This window comes from Amblyraja radiata, chromosome 37, assembly GCF_010909765.2.
Source record: "Amblyraja radiata isolate CabotCenter1 chromosome 37, sAmbRad1.1.pri, whole genome shotgun sequence".
NCBI lineage: Eukaryota > Metazoa > Chordata > Chondrichthyes > Rajiformes > Rajidae > Amblyraja > Amblyraja radiata.
This window is the reverse complement of record NC_045992.1, coordinates 748,097-763,828: the sequence shown is the minus strand read 5'-3', so window position 1 is coordinate 763,828 and position 15,732 is coordinate 748,097. Positions and strand designations below refer to the sequence as shown.

Genomic DNA, 15,732 nt, shown 5'->3' with positions numbered 1-15,732 from the left:
TCAGCATGGACTCTGTGGGCCGAAGGACCTGTTTCTGTGCTGTATCTCTCAATACTAAATATGTCTCATCCCACTTTATAGTGGATTCTTTTCCACCCAGACCAGCGGAGTTAAAACTGAGACTAATTAATATGGCAATAAAGCATTCATTAATTCATTCACACGCTGTTGGTAGAAACATTTGTAGTTGGGTTGCTTTCCGAGGATGGGTAGGAGGGAGGGAGGGAGGAAAGGAGGGGGAGAGAGTGGGAGGGAGAGAGAGTGGGAGGGAAGGAGAGGAGAGTAGAGGAGAGAGTGAAGGAGGGAGAGAGGGAGAGAAGGAGTGAGGGGGAGAAGGACAATTTGGGGTCACATTGACACAGCAGGTGGTGATGCTGCCTCACAGCTCGTCACTCTACTTTGTCCTGATCTCCAGCACTGTTGCTGTGGTTTGACACTGTTGTTTGGCATTTATGATGCGGCTGATTTATTTCTGACTAAAAAATGTGTACACGGTGCATAACATCTGTGAGGCCTTAATATTAACATCTGTGTAAATCAAACATCTGATGTGGACAGATTATTATTCGATCTCTCTTTGAAGGTACAGTGCACTGAGGTCCATGATACACCAGCAACTGGAAGATATCACAGATGCAGAAGGCTACATCTGAACAAACTCTATGTTTTAACACTGGAACTAGTTTGCTGGAGTTCTCAACAATAGACTTCACTGGATAAATGTTCAATTTGTTTAAAATGACTGTGCCCTTTTAATGTAACTTTTGTCAAAATGTGACCTCTTTGCTGTTGCAATGAGAACCCCTTTTCTAGTAAATGTTCTTTGAATTAGCATTTAATAATGCGTTACTCTTCAGAAAACTTTTATACGTTTATACTTTAAGCTTTACTTAATTTACTAGAAATATTTTTTAATGTATTAAATTGATACTTGACCAAAGTAAATGTTTATGTGTGGATTTATAAATCAAGAGGAATGTATTGTTGGAATGTAATCTGTTAATATGAGGCAGTCTTTTGTAATCTGGATAAGTTTCAATAAGTCTGTACATTTGAAGGATAAAGTTTTGACACTTTGCCACCAAGTAACAGTAACAATTAACTAACATTTCATAAATTTTATTTTTATGCTACCTACACTCTTCCCGTTATCCCTAATTCATAAAATATAATGACTAGCTATTCTTAAACAATACGGAAATAGCAGTTAGTTATGTTAACCAAAATCACTCCAACATGTAGTTCGTGCAGGCACATCTAAGCATGTTACGGCACATTCATACTCTTCAGTCAGTGGGGATCTCCCACATAACTTGGGCAGAACTCTAGGTTGAAATCTTGTAGAAATTTCAAACGACAATCATCATTTGCCATCTCCAGAACTGGCTGCAAATGCCATGATATTATGATCAAATGACTGAAACAAAACACAACGTGTTGGAGTAACGCAGCATCTCTGGAGAACATGGACAGGTGACGCTCCAGATCGGGACCCTTCTTCAGACTGATTGTGGTGGGGGTGGGGGTGAGAAAGCTGGAAGAGAGGAGGGATAGGATAAAGTCTGGCAAGTGATAGGTGGATTGAGGGGAGTTTTTGAGAGGCAGCTGGTTGGACAAAGGGAAATAGTGTGAGATAAGGATAGATGAGGCATGAATTGTGAAGCCAGAGGAAGGAATATGGGTAGAAGGGGGTTGTGGAGGGAGGAGAAATAGATGCAAATCCAGGCAGGATATAGGGAAGAGAGGGGGGAGTAAATGAGGGGTGAGGGGCAGAAGGGGAGAGGATGTTTGTAGGTTAAATACCTGGTTAGCGGGGTGAAAGGTAAGGAGCAGGGAAACTCCATCCCTGTTTCATCTTGAAGGAGGGAGGGAGGGAGAGCAGAGCTATAGGACACAGATGACAGCAAGGGGGAAACCACATCTACTAAAGAAAGAGGACATCTCAGATGTCCTGGAACGGGAAGTTTCATCGGGGGAGCAAATGCGGCAGAGACGGAGAAATTGAGAGTAGGGATAGCATATTTGCAAAAGGCAGGACCAATAGTATTTAAGTATTCTCTCAATTGCTCACATAGACCTTGAAAGTGAAGTTAAATAACTTATTTGCCTTTGTCACAGGCGTCTGCTGCCATTTGATAGATTTGGACACTGAGCGGTCAACATTTGCATCTTTTTCCAGCAACCTGCACCAAACTTCTTTGATGTTTGGCAACTGTTTCACCTGTTGCATCTCAGATGCCAAACATCAAAGAAGTTTTCTACAGGTTGCTGGAGCCTGATGTGGGTTTCACTGAAGCCCAGAGACAAGTCAAGAGTGTTTTATTGTTTTAAGCCCCAAAGCAGAACAACATATTTCCACTTGAAGCAGCGCAGCAGATGTAAACATAGTGCTCTGTACATTACAGTTTTCAGGCTCCTATATCTTCTTAGCAATGGCAGAAGTGAAATGAGAGCTGAGCCAGGGTGGTGTGGGTCATTGATGATGCTGGCTGCATCTTTGAGGGAGTGACTCCTGTAGATCCCTTCTTTAGTGGGGAGGTCAGTATAGGAGTGTTTAAGAAGAAACTGCAGATGATGGAAAATCGAAGGTAGACAAAAGTGCTGGAGAAACTCAGCAGCATCTATGGCGGGTGCAGCAGCGTCTATGGAGCGAAGGAAATAGGTCAGTATAGGAGACATTTTGGGTCGAGACCCTTCTGCAGTCTGTTTGTCCAAGAGTCAAGAGTGCTTTATGTCCCAGATAGTGATGAATTTTGCACAGAGTGGTGAATCTCTGGAATTCTCTGCCACAGAAGGTAGTTGAGGCCACAGTTCATTGGCTATATTTAAGAGGGAGTTAGATGTGGCCGGCCCTTGTGTCTAAAGGGATCAGGGGGTATGGAGAGAAGGCAGGTACAGGATACTGAGTTGGATGATCAGCCATGATCATATAGAATGGCGGTGCAGGCTCGAAGGGCCGAATGGCCTACTCCTGCACCTATTGTCTATGTTTCTATGAGACCCTTCTGCAGTCTGTTTGTCCCACAGTCAAGCGTGTTTTATGTCCCAGATGGAACAATGACATTCTTCCTTAGGGCCAAGAGTTCCCTCAGGCCGGCATCGGATGCCGGGCCCGGCAGCGCGCGACTACTGCGCACATGCGGCCGGCAGCGAGGAGGGGGGGGGGGGGGGGGTGTCACAGTGCGCAGTCGCCGCCGGCGCTAGCGACGGGATGATGGATGATGGCGACGTAGCGGAGCGGCCTAGGCCGGGGCCTGACTCACCGGGACCAGCGTCGAGGCCGGGCCGCCGGGTGGTGATCGTGGGCGGCGGCCTGGCGGGGCTGGGCGCGGCGCGGCGCCTGGCGGAGCGCGGTCTGGGCCCCGGGCGCGTGCCCGTGCGGGTTCGCGTGCTCGAGGCGCGGGAGCGGCGCGGCGGCCGCGTGTGGAGCCGCCCCTTCGGTGAGCCGGCCCTTCAGCCCGTCATTCCCTGCTACCCCATTATTCAAGCCGGCTACCATTGACATACATCAGGGGCTGGGGTGACAGCGGGCGGCCCTTCAGCCCGTCATTCCCTGCTACCCCATCATTGCTCAAGCCGACTACCATTGGCATACATCAGGGGCTGGGATAACAGATGGTGGCCCTTCAGCCCGTCATTCCATGCTACCCCATTATTGCTCAAGCTGACTACCATTGACATACAGGGACTGGGATAACAGATGGCGGCCCTTCAACCTGTCAATGGTGCTTTATTTCTCACATGTGCAACTGCACTGACTGTGATATCATTGTCGGATATATTACACGAGCAATCCTCACCTCGGTTGCTGTCTGTGTGGAGTTTGCATGTTTGCTCGTAGTTTCCACAAACATCACAAAGATGTGCAAATTTGTAGATTAATTGACCTCTGCACATTGCCCTTAGGAAAGTGGGATAACATTGAACGAGTGCAAATGGGTGATTGATGGTTGGCGTTTCCGCTTTGTATCGCTAAACTAAACTAAACTAATGGCAGTAGTTAAATGGCTAAACTTAAAAGAGAGTTAAATAGAGCACTCGGGGCTAGCGGAATCAAGGGATATGGGGAGAAGGCAGGCACGGGTTAGTGATTGAGGACGATCAACCATGATCACAATGAATGGCTGTGCTGGCTCGAAGGGACAAATGGCTTCCTCCTGCACCTATTTTCTATGTCTCGACACAAAATGTTGGAGTAACTATGCGGGACAGGCGGCATCTCTGGAGAGAAGGAATGAGTGACGTTTTGGGTCGAGACCCATCTTCAGACCGCAAACTTGATTTTCCATCTATTGATAGGAAGGAACAAATATATCCCATCACGCTACTTTTTAATTAACATGCTTCTTCCAAAATTTGATTTCAGGAAAAGGTTTGATTGACATGGGAGCACAGTGGATCCATGGCCCCTCGAAGCAGAATGCAGTCTTTCAGTTGGCCAGCCAGCACCATCTTCTGGATGAGGCAGCTATGTCAGAGGAGAATCAGGCTGTGGAATTAAATGCACAACTCCTCGCTATGTCAGTCTGTTTCACCAGCTCGGGGAAGATAATAGACCCCGAGGTATCTGCCTCTGTGGAAGAATTGTTTTCATCGCTTATGTTCAAGAGCAAAGAGTACTTCCAGGCAGCGACAGAACCCGTACGGAGTTTGGGTGAATTTCTCAAGAATGAAATTGCTCAGTGTGCGGAAGAATGGAAAAACGATGCGGAAATGTGCAATCTCAAACTTGCACTGCTCAATGTGGAATTCAAGATAGAGTGCTGTATATGTGGGACCCACAGCCTGGATTTAGTGGCACTCCACCCTTTCGGAGAGTACATATCCTTACCTGGAATTGATTGCACCTTTCCAAGGTCAGTGTTAAGTACGGTACCTAGGTTTAAGGTGAAGGGGAAAAGATTTAATAGGAATCTGAGGGTAACTTGTTCACGCAAAGGGTGGTGGGTGTATGGATCAAGCGGCCAGAGGAGTTAGTTGAGGCTGGGACTATCCTATCCTTTAAGAAACAGTTAAACAGGTACATGGATTGGACAGGTTTGGAGAGGTATGGACAAAACGGAAACAGGTGGGATGAGTGGAGCCGGTGTGGGCAAGTTGGGCCGAAGGGCCTGTTTCCATACTGTATTGCTCTATGGCCTCTTTATGAGATCAAGCTTTATCTTTTTTACTTCAAATACAATAATCTTGATCACAATTAATATTTCACTTAATTTATTTTTTAGTGGATTTAAGAGCCTCATTGATGAAATGACTAAATCGCTGCCAAAGGACATTGTGTCATTCAACATGCCAGTTAAATGCATTCATTGGAACGGATCCTTGAAAACACCAGAGGCACTGGAACGCGCTCACTCTGTTCTGGTGGAATGTGAAAACGGCGAGATTATACCAGCTGATCATGTTATAGTCACTGTTCCTTTAGGTAATGTATCATTTAACTTTCATTTTTTCCGTTTAAAATAAATTCAGCATCAGAAGATTTGGTGTGAGGAGGTCTGCCCTCAAAGCCTCATTAATTCTGCAGCATGGTGTTTCAGTTTTGACCACAAGTTGATCATAACATAGCTTTCGAATAAGAAGGTTGGACCTTGCAGGAAAGAACTATATTGGAGTATAACAAACTACAATGTTATTAGACAGGAGCTTAAGAGGGTACACTGAGAGGAATTGTCATTGGGAAGTCTACATTTGACATGTGGGAGATGCTTAAAGACCAGTTGATCAAAGTTCAGAACCAGCATGTTCCAGTTAGGGCGAGAGACGGGGACGGAAAAGTAAGAGATCTTTGGATGACCAAAGAGGTTGTAAATTTGGTCAAAAAGGATTTGGTCAAAAAGAAAAAGGCAGTGTGTGTGTGAAATTTAAGAGGATGAAATCAGGCAGGATCTTTTAGGAATGTCAAGGAGCAAAGAACTCAGGTGGGTGATTAGAAGGGCCACAAAATGCTTTGCAAATTGGATTAAACAAAACCTTAAGCCTTTTATACCTACATTAAAAACAAGAGAGTCGCCACAGAGAAGATAGGAGCCCTCAAGGATCAAGAAGGACATTTGTGAACCTGCAGCTGCAGTTGGTGATCGAGGGAGATAGTAGTGGCATTTAAGAGACCATTGGATAATGGATAAGCATATGGATTTGGAATGGGGAGCTGTGGATGATGTGCAGGTAGACAAGAGATGGTCTTGGCTTCATGTTAGGCACAGATGTTGTGGGCCAAAGTGCCTCTTGTTGTGGGGCTGTACTGCTTGTTCTCTGTTCTCTGCCCTGAATAAACAGTGCAAGTCTAAAAATAAAATTCTTCCTCCCAGAAAATTCACAGCATGGCGACTGATTCTAATTCAGAATAAAATTGGCAGTTTCCTATTTTTAGTCTTTTATGTTAGACATCAAAAATTTTATCCACTCTTATAGAATGCAAATGTTCCAGATTTAAAATAATAAAAATGATTGAACCCATCAAGAAAACAAGCACTGGCATTGGCTTAATATTCTAATAAATCTTACTAATCTTCAAAATTACATAGAATATTTGGGAACCACAATTAAAAAATTATTAAATTCAAATAATTTCTGTGGTTGAAATGGATGTAACATCCACTATGCCTTTGGTTCCTGGTGCTTGCATACATTTATATACATTTGCAATTCTTTTAATCTTACAAGAACCAACTTGGAATTGCTGGGTTGCCTGAAGTTCAAATGTACTGTTTTATTCATGGATCTATGTAGTTTTAGTAATTGGGCCTGACGTGGTTAATTCTTTCATATTATCAAACAATATGTTAGTCCAACCCTCGTGAAACAGATTTGGGGTTAACTTAGCTACTGAAGATAATGCTCTTTGTTAGACACAAAATGCTGGATTACTCAGCATCTCTGGATATCAGGAATGGGTGACGTTTCGGGTCGAGATCCTTCCTCAGACTGAGTCAGGGGAGAGGGAGATATAGATGCTGCCTGTCCCGCTGAGCTAATCTAGCATTTAGTGTCTATCTTCGGTATAGGTCACTGGGTCATAGGGCTCGACGCACGGAGCCGCTAAATCCAACTGGAAGACATCCGTCACTTCCGGTATATGTTATTAATGCTAGAACTGCGTACTTTCCTACCTGTTAAAAACCGCCAAAATGTTGAATTTTTGCGCTGAAAGAAATTGTGGGAGTCGGGGTAAGTGTGAGGGACATGTACCCAACTTTAGAATTCCAAACGTGAAGCGAAATGAAGGTATAGAGAAGCGAGAATTGAAAGGACTACAGCAGCTAAAGTGCTTGGTAAACATTGAAAATATTGGGAATTATCGCGTTTGCTCACTGCATTTCATCAAGTAAGGCATTATTTGTGTTTTTTCTTGATTCCTTTGGTATCTAAAAATTCTCAGAAGTGATAAATCTGGCTGTAAATTTTTCTTCAGATGCGTTTTCATTTTGTATGTAAAAACCCACGAGAACCATGGGCGATTAAAAAAAAGTACAGCCAGATTTATCACTTCTGAAACTTTTTAGATGCCAAAGGAATCAAGAAAAAACACAAATAATGCCTTACTGTTGATGAAATGCAGTGAGCAAACGGCCAATGTTCGCCAAGCACTCTGGCTGTTGTTGTCCCTTCAGCTCTCGTTTTTATCTACCGTCATTTCTCCTCACTTTTGGAATTCTGAAGTATGCTAAATGTCTCACACGCTTATCCCGATTTCCATAATTATTTACAGCGCAAAAATTGACAATCTCAGCGGGTTTTAACGGGCCCGCTACGCTGGAAACAATGGTAAGTGCCTACCTGCAGTACATCGCGTGTAATCCATTTGGAGTAGCGTAGCAACAGTACGGGTCATGGGTCGTGACCCGACTGCTGTGAAACCTCCCTATAAACCAGCATCTGCAGTTCCTTGCTACACATTATGTTCTTTGTTTCCAGGTTTCCTTAAGGAGCATCATAAAACTTTCTTCGACCCACAACTTCCCATCAGCAAAATCAAATCTATTGAGAAAATTGGCTTTGGAACAAGTAACAAAATCTTCCTTGAATTTGAGGAGCCGTTTTGGGAACCACAATATGATTTGATCAAGCTGGTCTGGGAGGATGAGTCTCCATTGAATGAGAGAGCAGATCTACAGACAACATGGTTCAGGAAGATATTAGGTTTTATCGTCCTCCCTGCAGCAAGGTAATGATTCATTCATTCATGATCTATGTGGCTATACATGCTATGGTTGGTTCATTGAATGGTTGTTTTGCTGCCAAAGCTGGAGCTTGCTAATTATCACAAAGCAAGAGCTTTAGAGCATCGTGGAGGGTTAGTGGGTGGGGTGGACAAGATTGGATCAGTGCACAGTGCTGCTTTTAATGTCATTATAGTAAAGGAATGAGAAATGGGTGTGTCTGGTTGGCCTGGAGTGGTACTGTAACAGTATATGGCTCAAGGCTAAGGTGTACAAATACCCTTTCACAATGCCTTCCACCTGCAATTCACTCTCTGATGCTGAACAAATCTTTTCCATCCCGGTATCAAAACTTGTCTGTAATGCTGAATTTCAGGTCTCAAATTATGTATAAGACTGATTCAAATTTAGGTATTTTAGCAGTGAATAGTTGTTATTCCACTCCGATATTCAGCACAGAGAATAGCTTTCATACCCTGTCCTTTCATATAGGATTACTGAAACTGATGTACATTTAATTGCAGAAGAACATGATTTATGTGATATTTCAGTTAATTATTTGTAACAAAGTATTTACTAACTCATGGGAAGGCAATTGTGAGTTATGCCATTTAATTTTAATGACTTAACTAAAATACAGTATGTGCGGAATTTACTAGGTGAAGGCAAGTTCCATTACTGCCTTCAAATGAAATTATATGTAGTCCTAGATACAGCACAGAAACAGGCCATTAGCTCAACTCATCCATGCTGAGGAGCAGGAAAGAACTGCAGATGCTGGTTTAATCGAACGTAGGCACAAAATGCTGGAGTAACTTAGCAGGGCAGGCAGCATCTCTGGAGAGAAGGAATGGGTGACGTTTCGAGTTTCTCGACCTGAAACATGCTAACCATGGAGACTACCTGAGTTAATTCCATTTACCTGCATTTGGCACATATCCCTCTAAGCTTTACCTATCCACATACCTGTCTAAAATCGGATAAATCCCACACAGTCACGGGGAGAATGTACAAACTCCGTACAGACAGCAACCGTAGTCGGGATCAAAGCTGGGTCTCTGGTGCTGTGAGCGCTGTAAGGCAACAACTCTACCGCTGCGCCATCGTGCCGTACGGCAGACTGTTCTTGTGTTCTGTTTGCAGGCATGGCCACGTCCTCTTAGCTGTGCTTGCTGGGCAGGAAGCCATCTTTATGGAGCAGTTATCTGATTCTGAAGTTAAAGATTGTTTGACACAAGTCATACGCCAATTTACAGGTAAGGTTTCTTCCGTATTGTAGCAAAGAAGCATGATCCTCCAATAAACTGGAGTGTAATCCCAATGGAGAGAGAAAGAGCGTTTGATGTCTAATGTACCGAAACAGAACAATGCAATTCTTACTTGTAGCAGCATAACAGGTCTGGAAACACAGTGCCCAATAGATAACAATAAACAAACAAATGCAGTAAACCCTTGCACTAACGGACTTCGATATAACAGGCTCATTGAAACGTACAGAATAGTGAAACGCTTGGATAGAGTGGACGTGGAGAGGATGTTTCCACTAGTGGGAGAGTCTAGGACTAGAGATCATAGCCTCAGAATTAAAGGACGTTCTTTTAGGAAGATGAGGAGACATTTATTTAGTCGGTGGTGAATCTGTGGAATTCTTTGCCAGGTCAGTGGATATTTTTAAGGCAGAGATAGATAGATTCTTGATTAGTACGGGTGTCAGAGGTTATGGGGAGAAGGCAGGAGAATGGGGTTAGGAGGGAGAGATAGATCAGCCATGATTGAATGGGCTGAATGGCCTAATTCTACTATCATTTATGACTGATGATTTCCTCGTTGCACAATGTGTTGTATTTGTGTATGTAGACACAAGGAACTAACTGCAGATGCTGGAATCTTGTGCAAGACTTGATTGTACTAACGTACAGTATGATTTGACTGGATAGCACACAAAGGTTTTGCCTATAGCTCGCTACACATGACAATAATAAACTTTAAGCAAATATTCAAATAGCTAGAAAATATGTTCAATTACTTTTATTTAGGAAACCCATCACTGCCTCCACCAAAGAATATATTACGAACAAAATGGCACAGCGATCGGTTCACAAAGGGATCCTACAGTTACACCGAGGTTGGCAGTTCAGGTGATGATATTGATATCATTGCTCAACCTCTCCCATCAGAACCTGCAAAGGCACAGGTACGATATGATTTTGTTTTCTTAATTAAGGAAACCTTTCACTGTAAAGTGTAAAGCTTTTCACTACCTCGATGCATGTGACAATAAACTGAACTACACTAATTAGAGTATAAATAGATTTTCTATCTTGGAGATTAAAATTTACTGTTTTGGGTCACATTCTTCCTTGGCTGTCCCTCTACTCAATAACCAAAAGTCTGTAGCCTCCTTTTGCTCTGGTATTTCATTTCATTCACATGTTTAAACTATAATGTTTTATTCTTAATGTTTTAATGTTTTATGTTTTATTTTTAATAGTTTACTGTATGTCGGGTTATCACTTGCGAGCGGAGCACCAAGACAAATTCCTTGTATGTGAACATACTTGGCCAATAAACTTATTCATTCAAATTATAAAAATCAGAAATAAGAGTGGGGGGGTTCTCTAACAAACAGATTGGCTGATGCGGGGTTGGAAGATCATCTAGATCATCAGCTGTGGCAGTGTTTGGAGTGAATGTTGGTGAACTATGCAAGTTAATAATGCAACATTGCTATTAGCCTCTGCAGGTGCTTTTTGCTGGTGAAGCCACTCATCGGACATTTTATTCGACCACTCATGGTGCTCTGGAATCAGGATGGAGGGAAGCAGATCGCCTGAGAGACTACTATTTGCATCACACCTCCGGCAATCCAAAACTATAAAACGTCATTGTTCGTTATAAAAGTGCACTTAGCATATCTATCTATAAATAATTAAACCGCTTATATCGTGCAAATCTACAACCTATACTCAAACTTCAGGGTAAAATGATTATTGAATGTTCTCTGTATTATGTTGCTGCATCTGAAAAACTATTCTTAGAAATAAATTGTTGAAAGTGACACCGGATAAAGATATTTAAAGAACAACGGATTTTCCATTGAAGGGTCTATGGCCAGAGTGAGTCCCACCGCAAATTGGAGGAGCAGCAACTCGTATTTCGCTTGGGTAGTTTACATCCCTGCGGTATGAACATTGACTTCTCCAATTTCAGGTAGTCCTTGCTTTCTCCCGCCTTCCCCTCCCCTTCCCAGCTCTCCCACAGCCTACTGTCTCCGCCTCTTCCTTTCTTCTTCCCACTCCCACCCCCACATCGGTCCGAAGAAGGGTCTTGACCCGAAACGTCACCTATTCCTTCGCTCCATAGATACTGCCTCACCCGCTGAGTTTCTCCAGCATTTTTGTCTACCATGGATCTGAAAGGACCAGTCCAAAGCAACTATTTCATTAAGTTGGTCTGATCTTGCTGAAGAAGGGTTGCCTGCTTGCTGCTGGACCCGCTGAGTTCTCCAACAATTGAGTTACTTTTTGCTCAGGATTCCAGCAGCTGCGGTTTCTTGTGTGTACATTTGGTTGTGGTTTGGCACCAGAGCCATTGTTATATTCATGTTCACCATTGCTCTGCTTACTGTGCCTCCTGGCACATGGCTTCTTTTACCCTCTTACTGATTCCACCTTTAGACGTTGATCGGTTTGAGCGATTGTCGGTGCTGGATGAGCTCTGGAGAGATCACCCCCAGATACAAATAATTTAATAGTCATATAATTATACCAGAAAATTGAATCATTAGCAAATTTTGCAGATACCCGGAATATTGTCTGCATCAACATGCCAGAAAGTGACATACACTTTTGGAACAAACACATTAATTATGTGAAATCGCAACAATATTCACTCTTTTATATTACAATTAATTCACGGGTTTCCTGTGGTTTGATTACAGGCAGTGCAGGGCCATGTTTGTTACAGGCAGTACAGGGCCATGTTTGATTACAGGCAGTGCAGGGCCATGTTCATTACAGGCAGTGCAGGGCCATGTTCATTACAGGCAGTGCAGGGCCATGTTCGTTACAGGCAGTACAGGACCATGTTTGGTTACAGGCAGTGCAGGGCCATGTTCATTACAGGCAGTGCAGGGCCATGTTCATTACAGGCAGTGCAGGGCCATGTTTGTTACAGGCAGTGCAGGACCATATCGGGAGCATAATTTGTAATTGTTTTTCATGATACTGTGAAAACCTAATGCAACAGTAATTTACCAACTACTGCTGCCAGTTTATTGAAAGAATATATCACATATCCGAAAGAAACTGCTCTTATTACTAATGCTAGACTATACTAGGCTCTTGGGTAATTTTCTCATAAGTTTTCATTCAAGGTGCATGGTGTTCGTATTCTGGTCCACCTACGTCGGCCTTCAAATTAACCTAATTCATGCCAGTTTGCCTAAATCACTTCTAGCTGTTTACTTCATGGCTTTATACACAATCCTTGTAAGTTAGTCTGACTGGAGAAATGCACTTTGCAACTAGAAACATAGACAATAGGTGCAGGAGGAGGCCATTCGGCCCTTCGAGCCAACACCGCCATTCATTGTGATCATGGCTGATCGTCCCCTATCAATAACCCGTGCCTGCCTTGTCCCCATATCCCTTGACTCCACTAGCCCCTAGAGCTCTATCTAACTCTCTCTTAAATCCATCCAGTGACTTGACCTCCACTGCCCTCTATGGCAGGGAATTCCACAAATTCACAACTCTGGGTGAAAACGTGTTTTCTCACCTCAGTCTTAAATGGCCTCCCCTTTATTCTAAGACTGTGGCCCCTGGTTCTGGACTCACCCAACATTGGGACAATTTTTCCTGCATCTAGCTTGTCCAGTCCTTTTATAATTTTATATGTTTCTATAAAATCCCCCCTCATCCTTCTAAACTCCAGTGAATACAAGCCTAGTCTTTTCAATCTTTCCTCATATGACAGTCCCGCCATCCCAGGGATCAATCTCGTGAACCTACGCTGCACTGCCTCAATCACAAGGATGTCCTTCCTCAAATTAGGAGACCAAAACAGTGCAATACTCCAGATGTGGTCTTACCAGAGCCCTATACAACTGCAGAAGAACCTCTCTACTCCTATACTGAAATCCTCTTGTTATGAAGGCCAACATTCCCTTAGCTTTCTTCACTGCCTGCTGTACCTGCACGCCAACTTTCAATGACCGGTGTACAAGGGCACCCAGGTCTCGCTTTACCTCCTCCTTACCTAACCTAACCCCATTGAGATAATAATCTGCCCCCTTGTTTTTGCTACCAAAGTGGATAACCTCACATTTATCTATATTATACTGCATCTGCCATGCATCTGCCCACTCACTCAACCTGTCCAGGTCACCTTGAAACCTCCTAACATCCTCTTCACAGTTCACACTGCTACCCAGCTTTGTGTCATCCGCAAACTTGCTAGTGTTGCTCTTGCCTGCATAGACCTTGTTGCTTTAATGTTATCTCTGTATCATGGTGGTCAAAACTGAATTATTTGCAAATTATATTCCAGAGGAATATCTAAATATCTTAATATCTAAATATCTGTCAATCAATTAATTTGAATGACATCCTTAAAGGGTATTTCTTGATTTGTAAGGTTGTTAAAGATTATGGGGAAAAAACAGGAAAATGGATTTGAAGAAAAAATAGATCAGCCATGATCAAATGGGTGAGCAGCCTCGATGGGTGGAATGGCCTAATTGTGCTGCAATGTCATGAACTTCTTTTGAATCAAAGATCATTATTCGCTGCAATTACAACTGACTGTGTATTTTCCATCTGCAGAATGATTCACAGCAATATTACGTAACATTTATTTTTGTGTAGTACTATGGAAATTTAATGAATAATGCTGGAATTGCACTTAAAAACTTGCACTTTTTGCATTGCCGATTGTTTGAAAGTTCTTGTTATGTTTTTGTCCATGAAAATGTGACTTTTACATTCATTTAAAATTATCAAATGTCTGCAAATCTATTAAATTTTTACTCAGCATTCATTTGCATTTATTTTTACATTTTGAAACTCATTTAGTGCAACTAATGGAAATAATTAAGTATTGCGGTCAGAATTATACATTGGACAAGAGTGTGGCGCTGGTGTCAATGACATGAATGCAGACAGCCATCATCATTAAGTTGCAGGCACTACAATGGTTTGAGAAAGGCTTCTATCCCAGCTTTGATAACAAATGCAATCTTGCTAATCTTTATGACATTCTCAGAATAAATATAATTCAGCCAACTCATTGAAGAACAAATAAAGTTCATTAAAATTAGAACAAATACATTTATATGGCATTAAACATTCTAAAGCATTCTTTCAATGAAAATAATCACATGAAATACAGGCAAATGTAGTCAATTTTAAAATAGAAATTAGACAAATGTTGAGTTGTACAGATGCTTTGAATGCTAAGCAATATCCACATGTTCTGCTTCCTAAAACATTTCATCAGACCCCATCTGTAGATCCGTTTGTTCTTTCCTGCTTCACGTGTTGTTCACTGTGGTACAGGTGTCAGAGGTTACAGGGAGAAGGGAGGAGAATGGGGTTAGGAGGTAGAGATAGATCAGCCATGATTGAATGGCAGAGTAGACTTGATGGGCCGAATTGCCTAATTCTACTCTTATCACTTCTGATCTTATGACCTAGATTCTTCAGCTCCATTCGTACCTCACGTGTAGGATGTGTTCCACTTATTTCTCCTGCCACACGTACCTTTATTGAAATTTACACTTTCCTTTATTCTCCTGCCACACCAAGCCTTATTTGTCAGTTGCACCATTCAGTATTTTACAGCAGTACTCTTCCGCATTAACTACTGACCCTGCATGAAATTTGAAAACAGAAACCAGCAGCAAGCTCAATGATTAATGTCATGGAATCATAAGATGGTTGCAGCATAGACAGGCCTTTCAGTCATGGTACCATCTGTCCACCACAGCAACTTTCTAGTTACATCCACCAGACCTTTCTCCACCACGCCAATAAATCTCTCTCCACTATCAATTCTTCGCTTCCCTCCCGCACCACCCCCTCCCCGGGCACTTTCCGTTGCAACCGCAAGAAATGCAACACCTGTCCCTTCACCTCCCCCCTCGACTCCATTCAAGGTCCCAAGCAGTCGTTCCAGGTGCGACAAAGGTTCACCTGTATCTCCTCCAACCTCATCTACTGCATCCGCTGCTCTAGATGTCAGCTGATTTACATCGGTGAGACCAAGTGTAGGTTGGGCGACCGTTTCGCCGAACACCTCCGCTCAGTCCGCAATAACCTACCTGACCTCCCGGTGGCTCAGCACTTCAACTCCCCCTCCCATTCCCAATCCGACCTCTCTGTCCTGGGTCTCCTCCATTGCCAGAGTGAGCAACAGCGGAAATTGGAGGAACAGCACCTCATATTCCGTCTGGGGACCTTGCGTCCTTATGGCATTAACATTGAATTCTCCCAATTTGGCTAGTCCTTGCTGTCTCCTCCCCTTCCTTAACCCTCTAGCTGTCTCCTCCCACCCTCCCATCCGCCCTCCC

At 43.0% G+C, this 15,732-nt stretch overlaps 2 protein-coding genes across 3 annotated transcripts in view; both read left to right on the top strand.

The window, feature by feature from the left end:
- Positions 1 to 1,102, top strand: part of rassf4 (Ras association domain family member 4) — a 65,566-nt gene extending 64,464 nt beyond the window's left edge. For both annotated transcript variants that reach the window (XM_033012851.1, XM_033012852.1), the window contains exon 12: positions 584 to 1,102. In XM_033012851.1, coding sequence (XP_032868742.1) covers positions 584 to 653 — 70 coding nt within the window. In that variant the 3' untranslated portion in view covers positions 654 to 1,102. The remainder of the gene's footprint in view (positions 1 to 583) is intronic.
- A 2,109-nt stretch (positions 1,103 to 3,211) lies between these two features.
- Positions 3,212 to 11,412, top strand: paox (polyamine oxidase). The gene is made up of 7 exons (XM_033012540.1): positions 3,212 to 3,440; positions 4,367 to 4,856; positions 5,226 to 5,425; positions 7,918 to 8,167; positions 9,306 to 9,418; positions 10,199 to 10,356; positions 10,897 to 11,412. Exons 1-7 carry the CDS (start codon positions 3,212 to 3,214, stop codon positions 11,038 to 11,040), a joined length of 1,584 nt encoding a protein of 527 aa, XP_032868431.1. The 3' UTR covers positions 11,041 to 11,412.
- Positions 11,413 to 15,732: the final 4,320 nt, after the last annotated feature.

What these genes read in the sequence shown, in the direction of transcription:
- paox (XM_033012540.1), top strand. Translation starts at nt 3,212, where the DNA reads ATGATGGATGATGGCGACGTAGCGGAGCGGCCTAGGCCGGGGCCTGAC. An exon ending in CGTGTGGAGCCGCCCCTTCG is followed by an intron (nt 3,441 to 4,366) that starts GTGAGCCGGCCC and finishes ATTTGATTTCAG; the next exon opens with GAAAAGGTTTGATTGACATG. An exon ending in ATCGTCCTCCCTGCAGCAAG is followed by an intron (nt 8,168 to 9,305) that starts GTAATGATTCAT and finishes TTCTGTTTGCAG; the next exon opens with GCATGGCCACGTCCTCTTAG.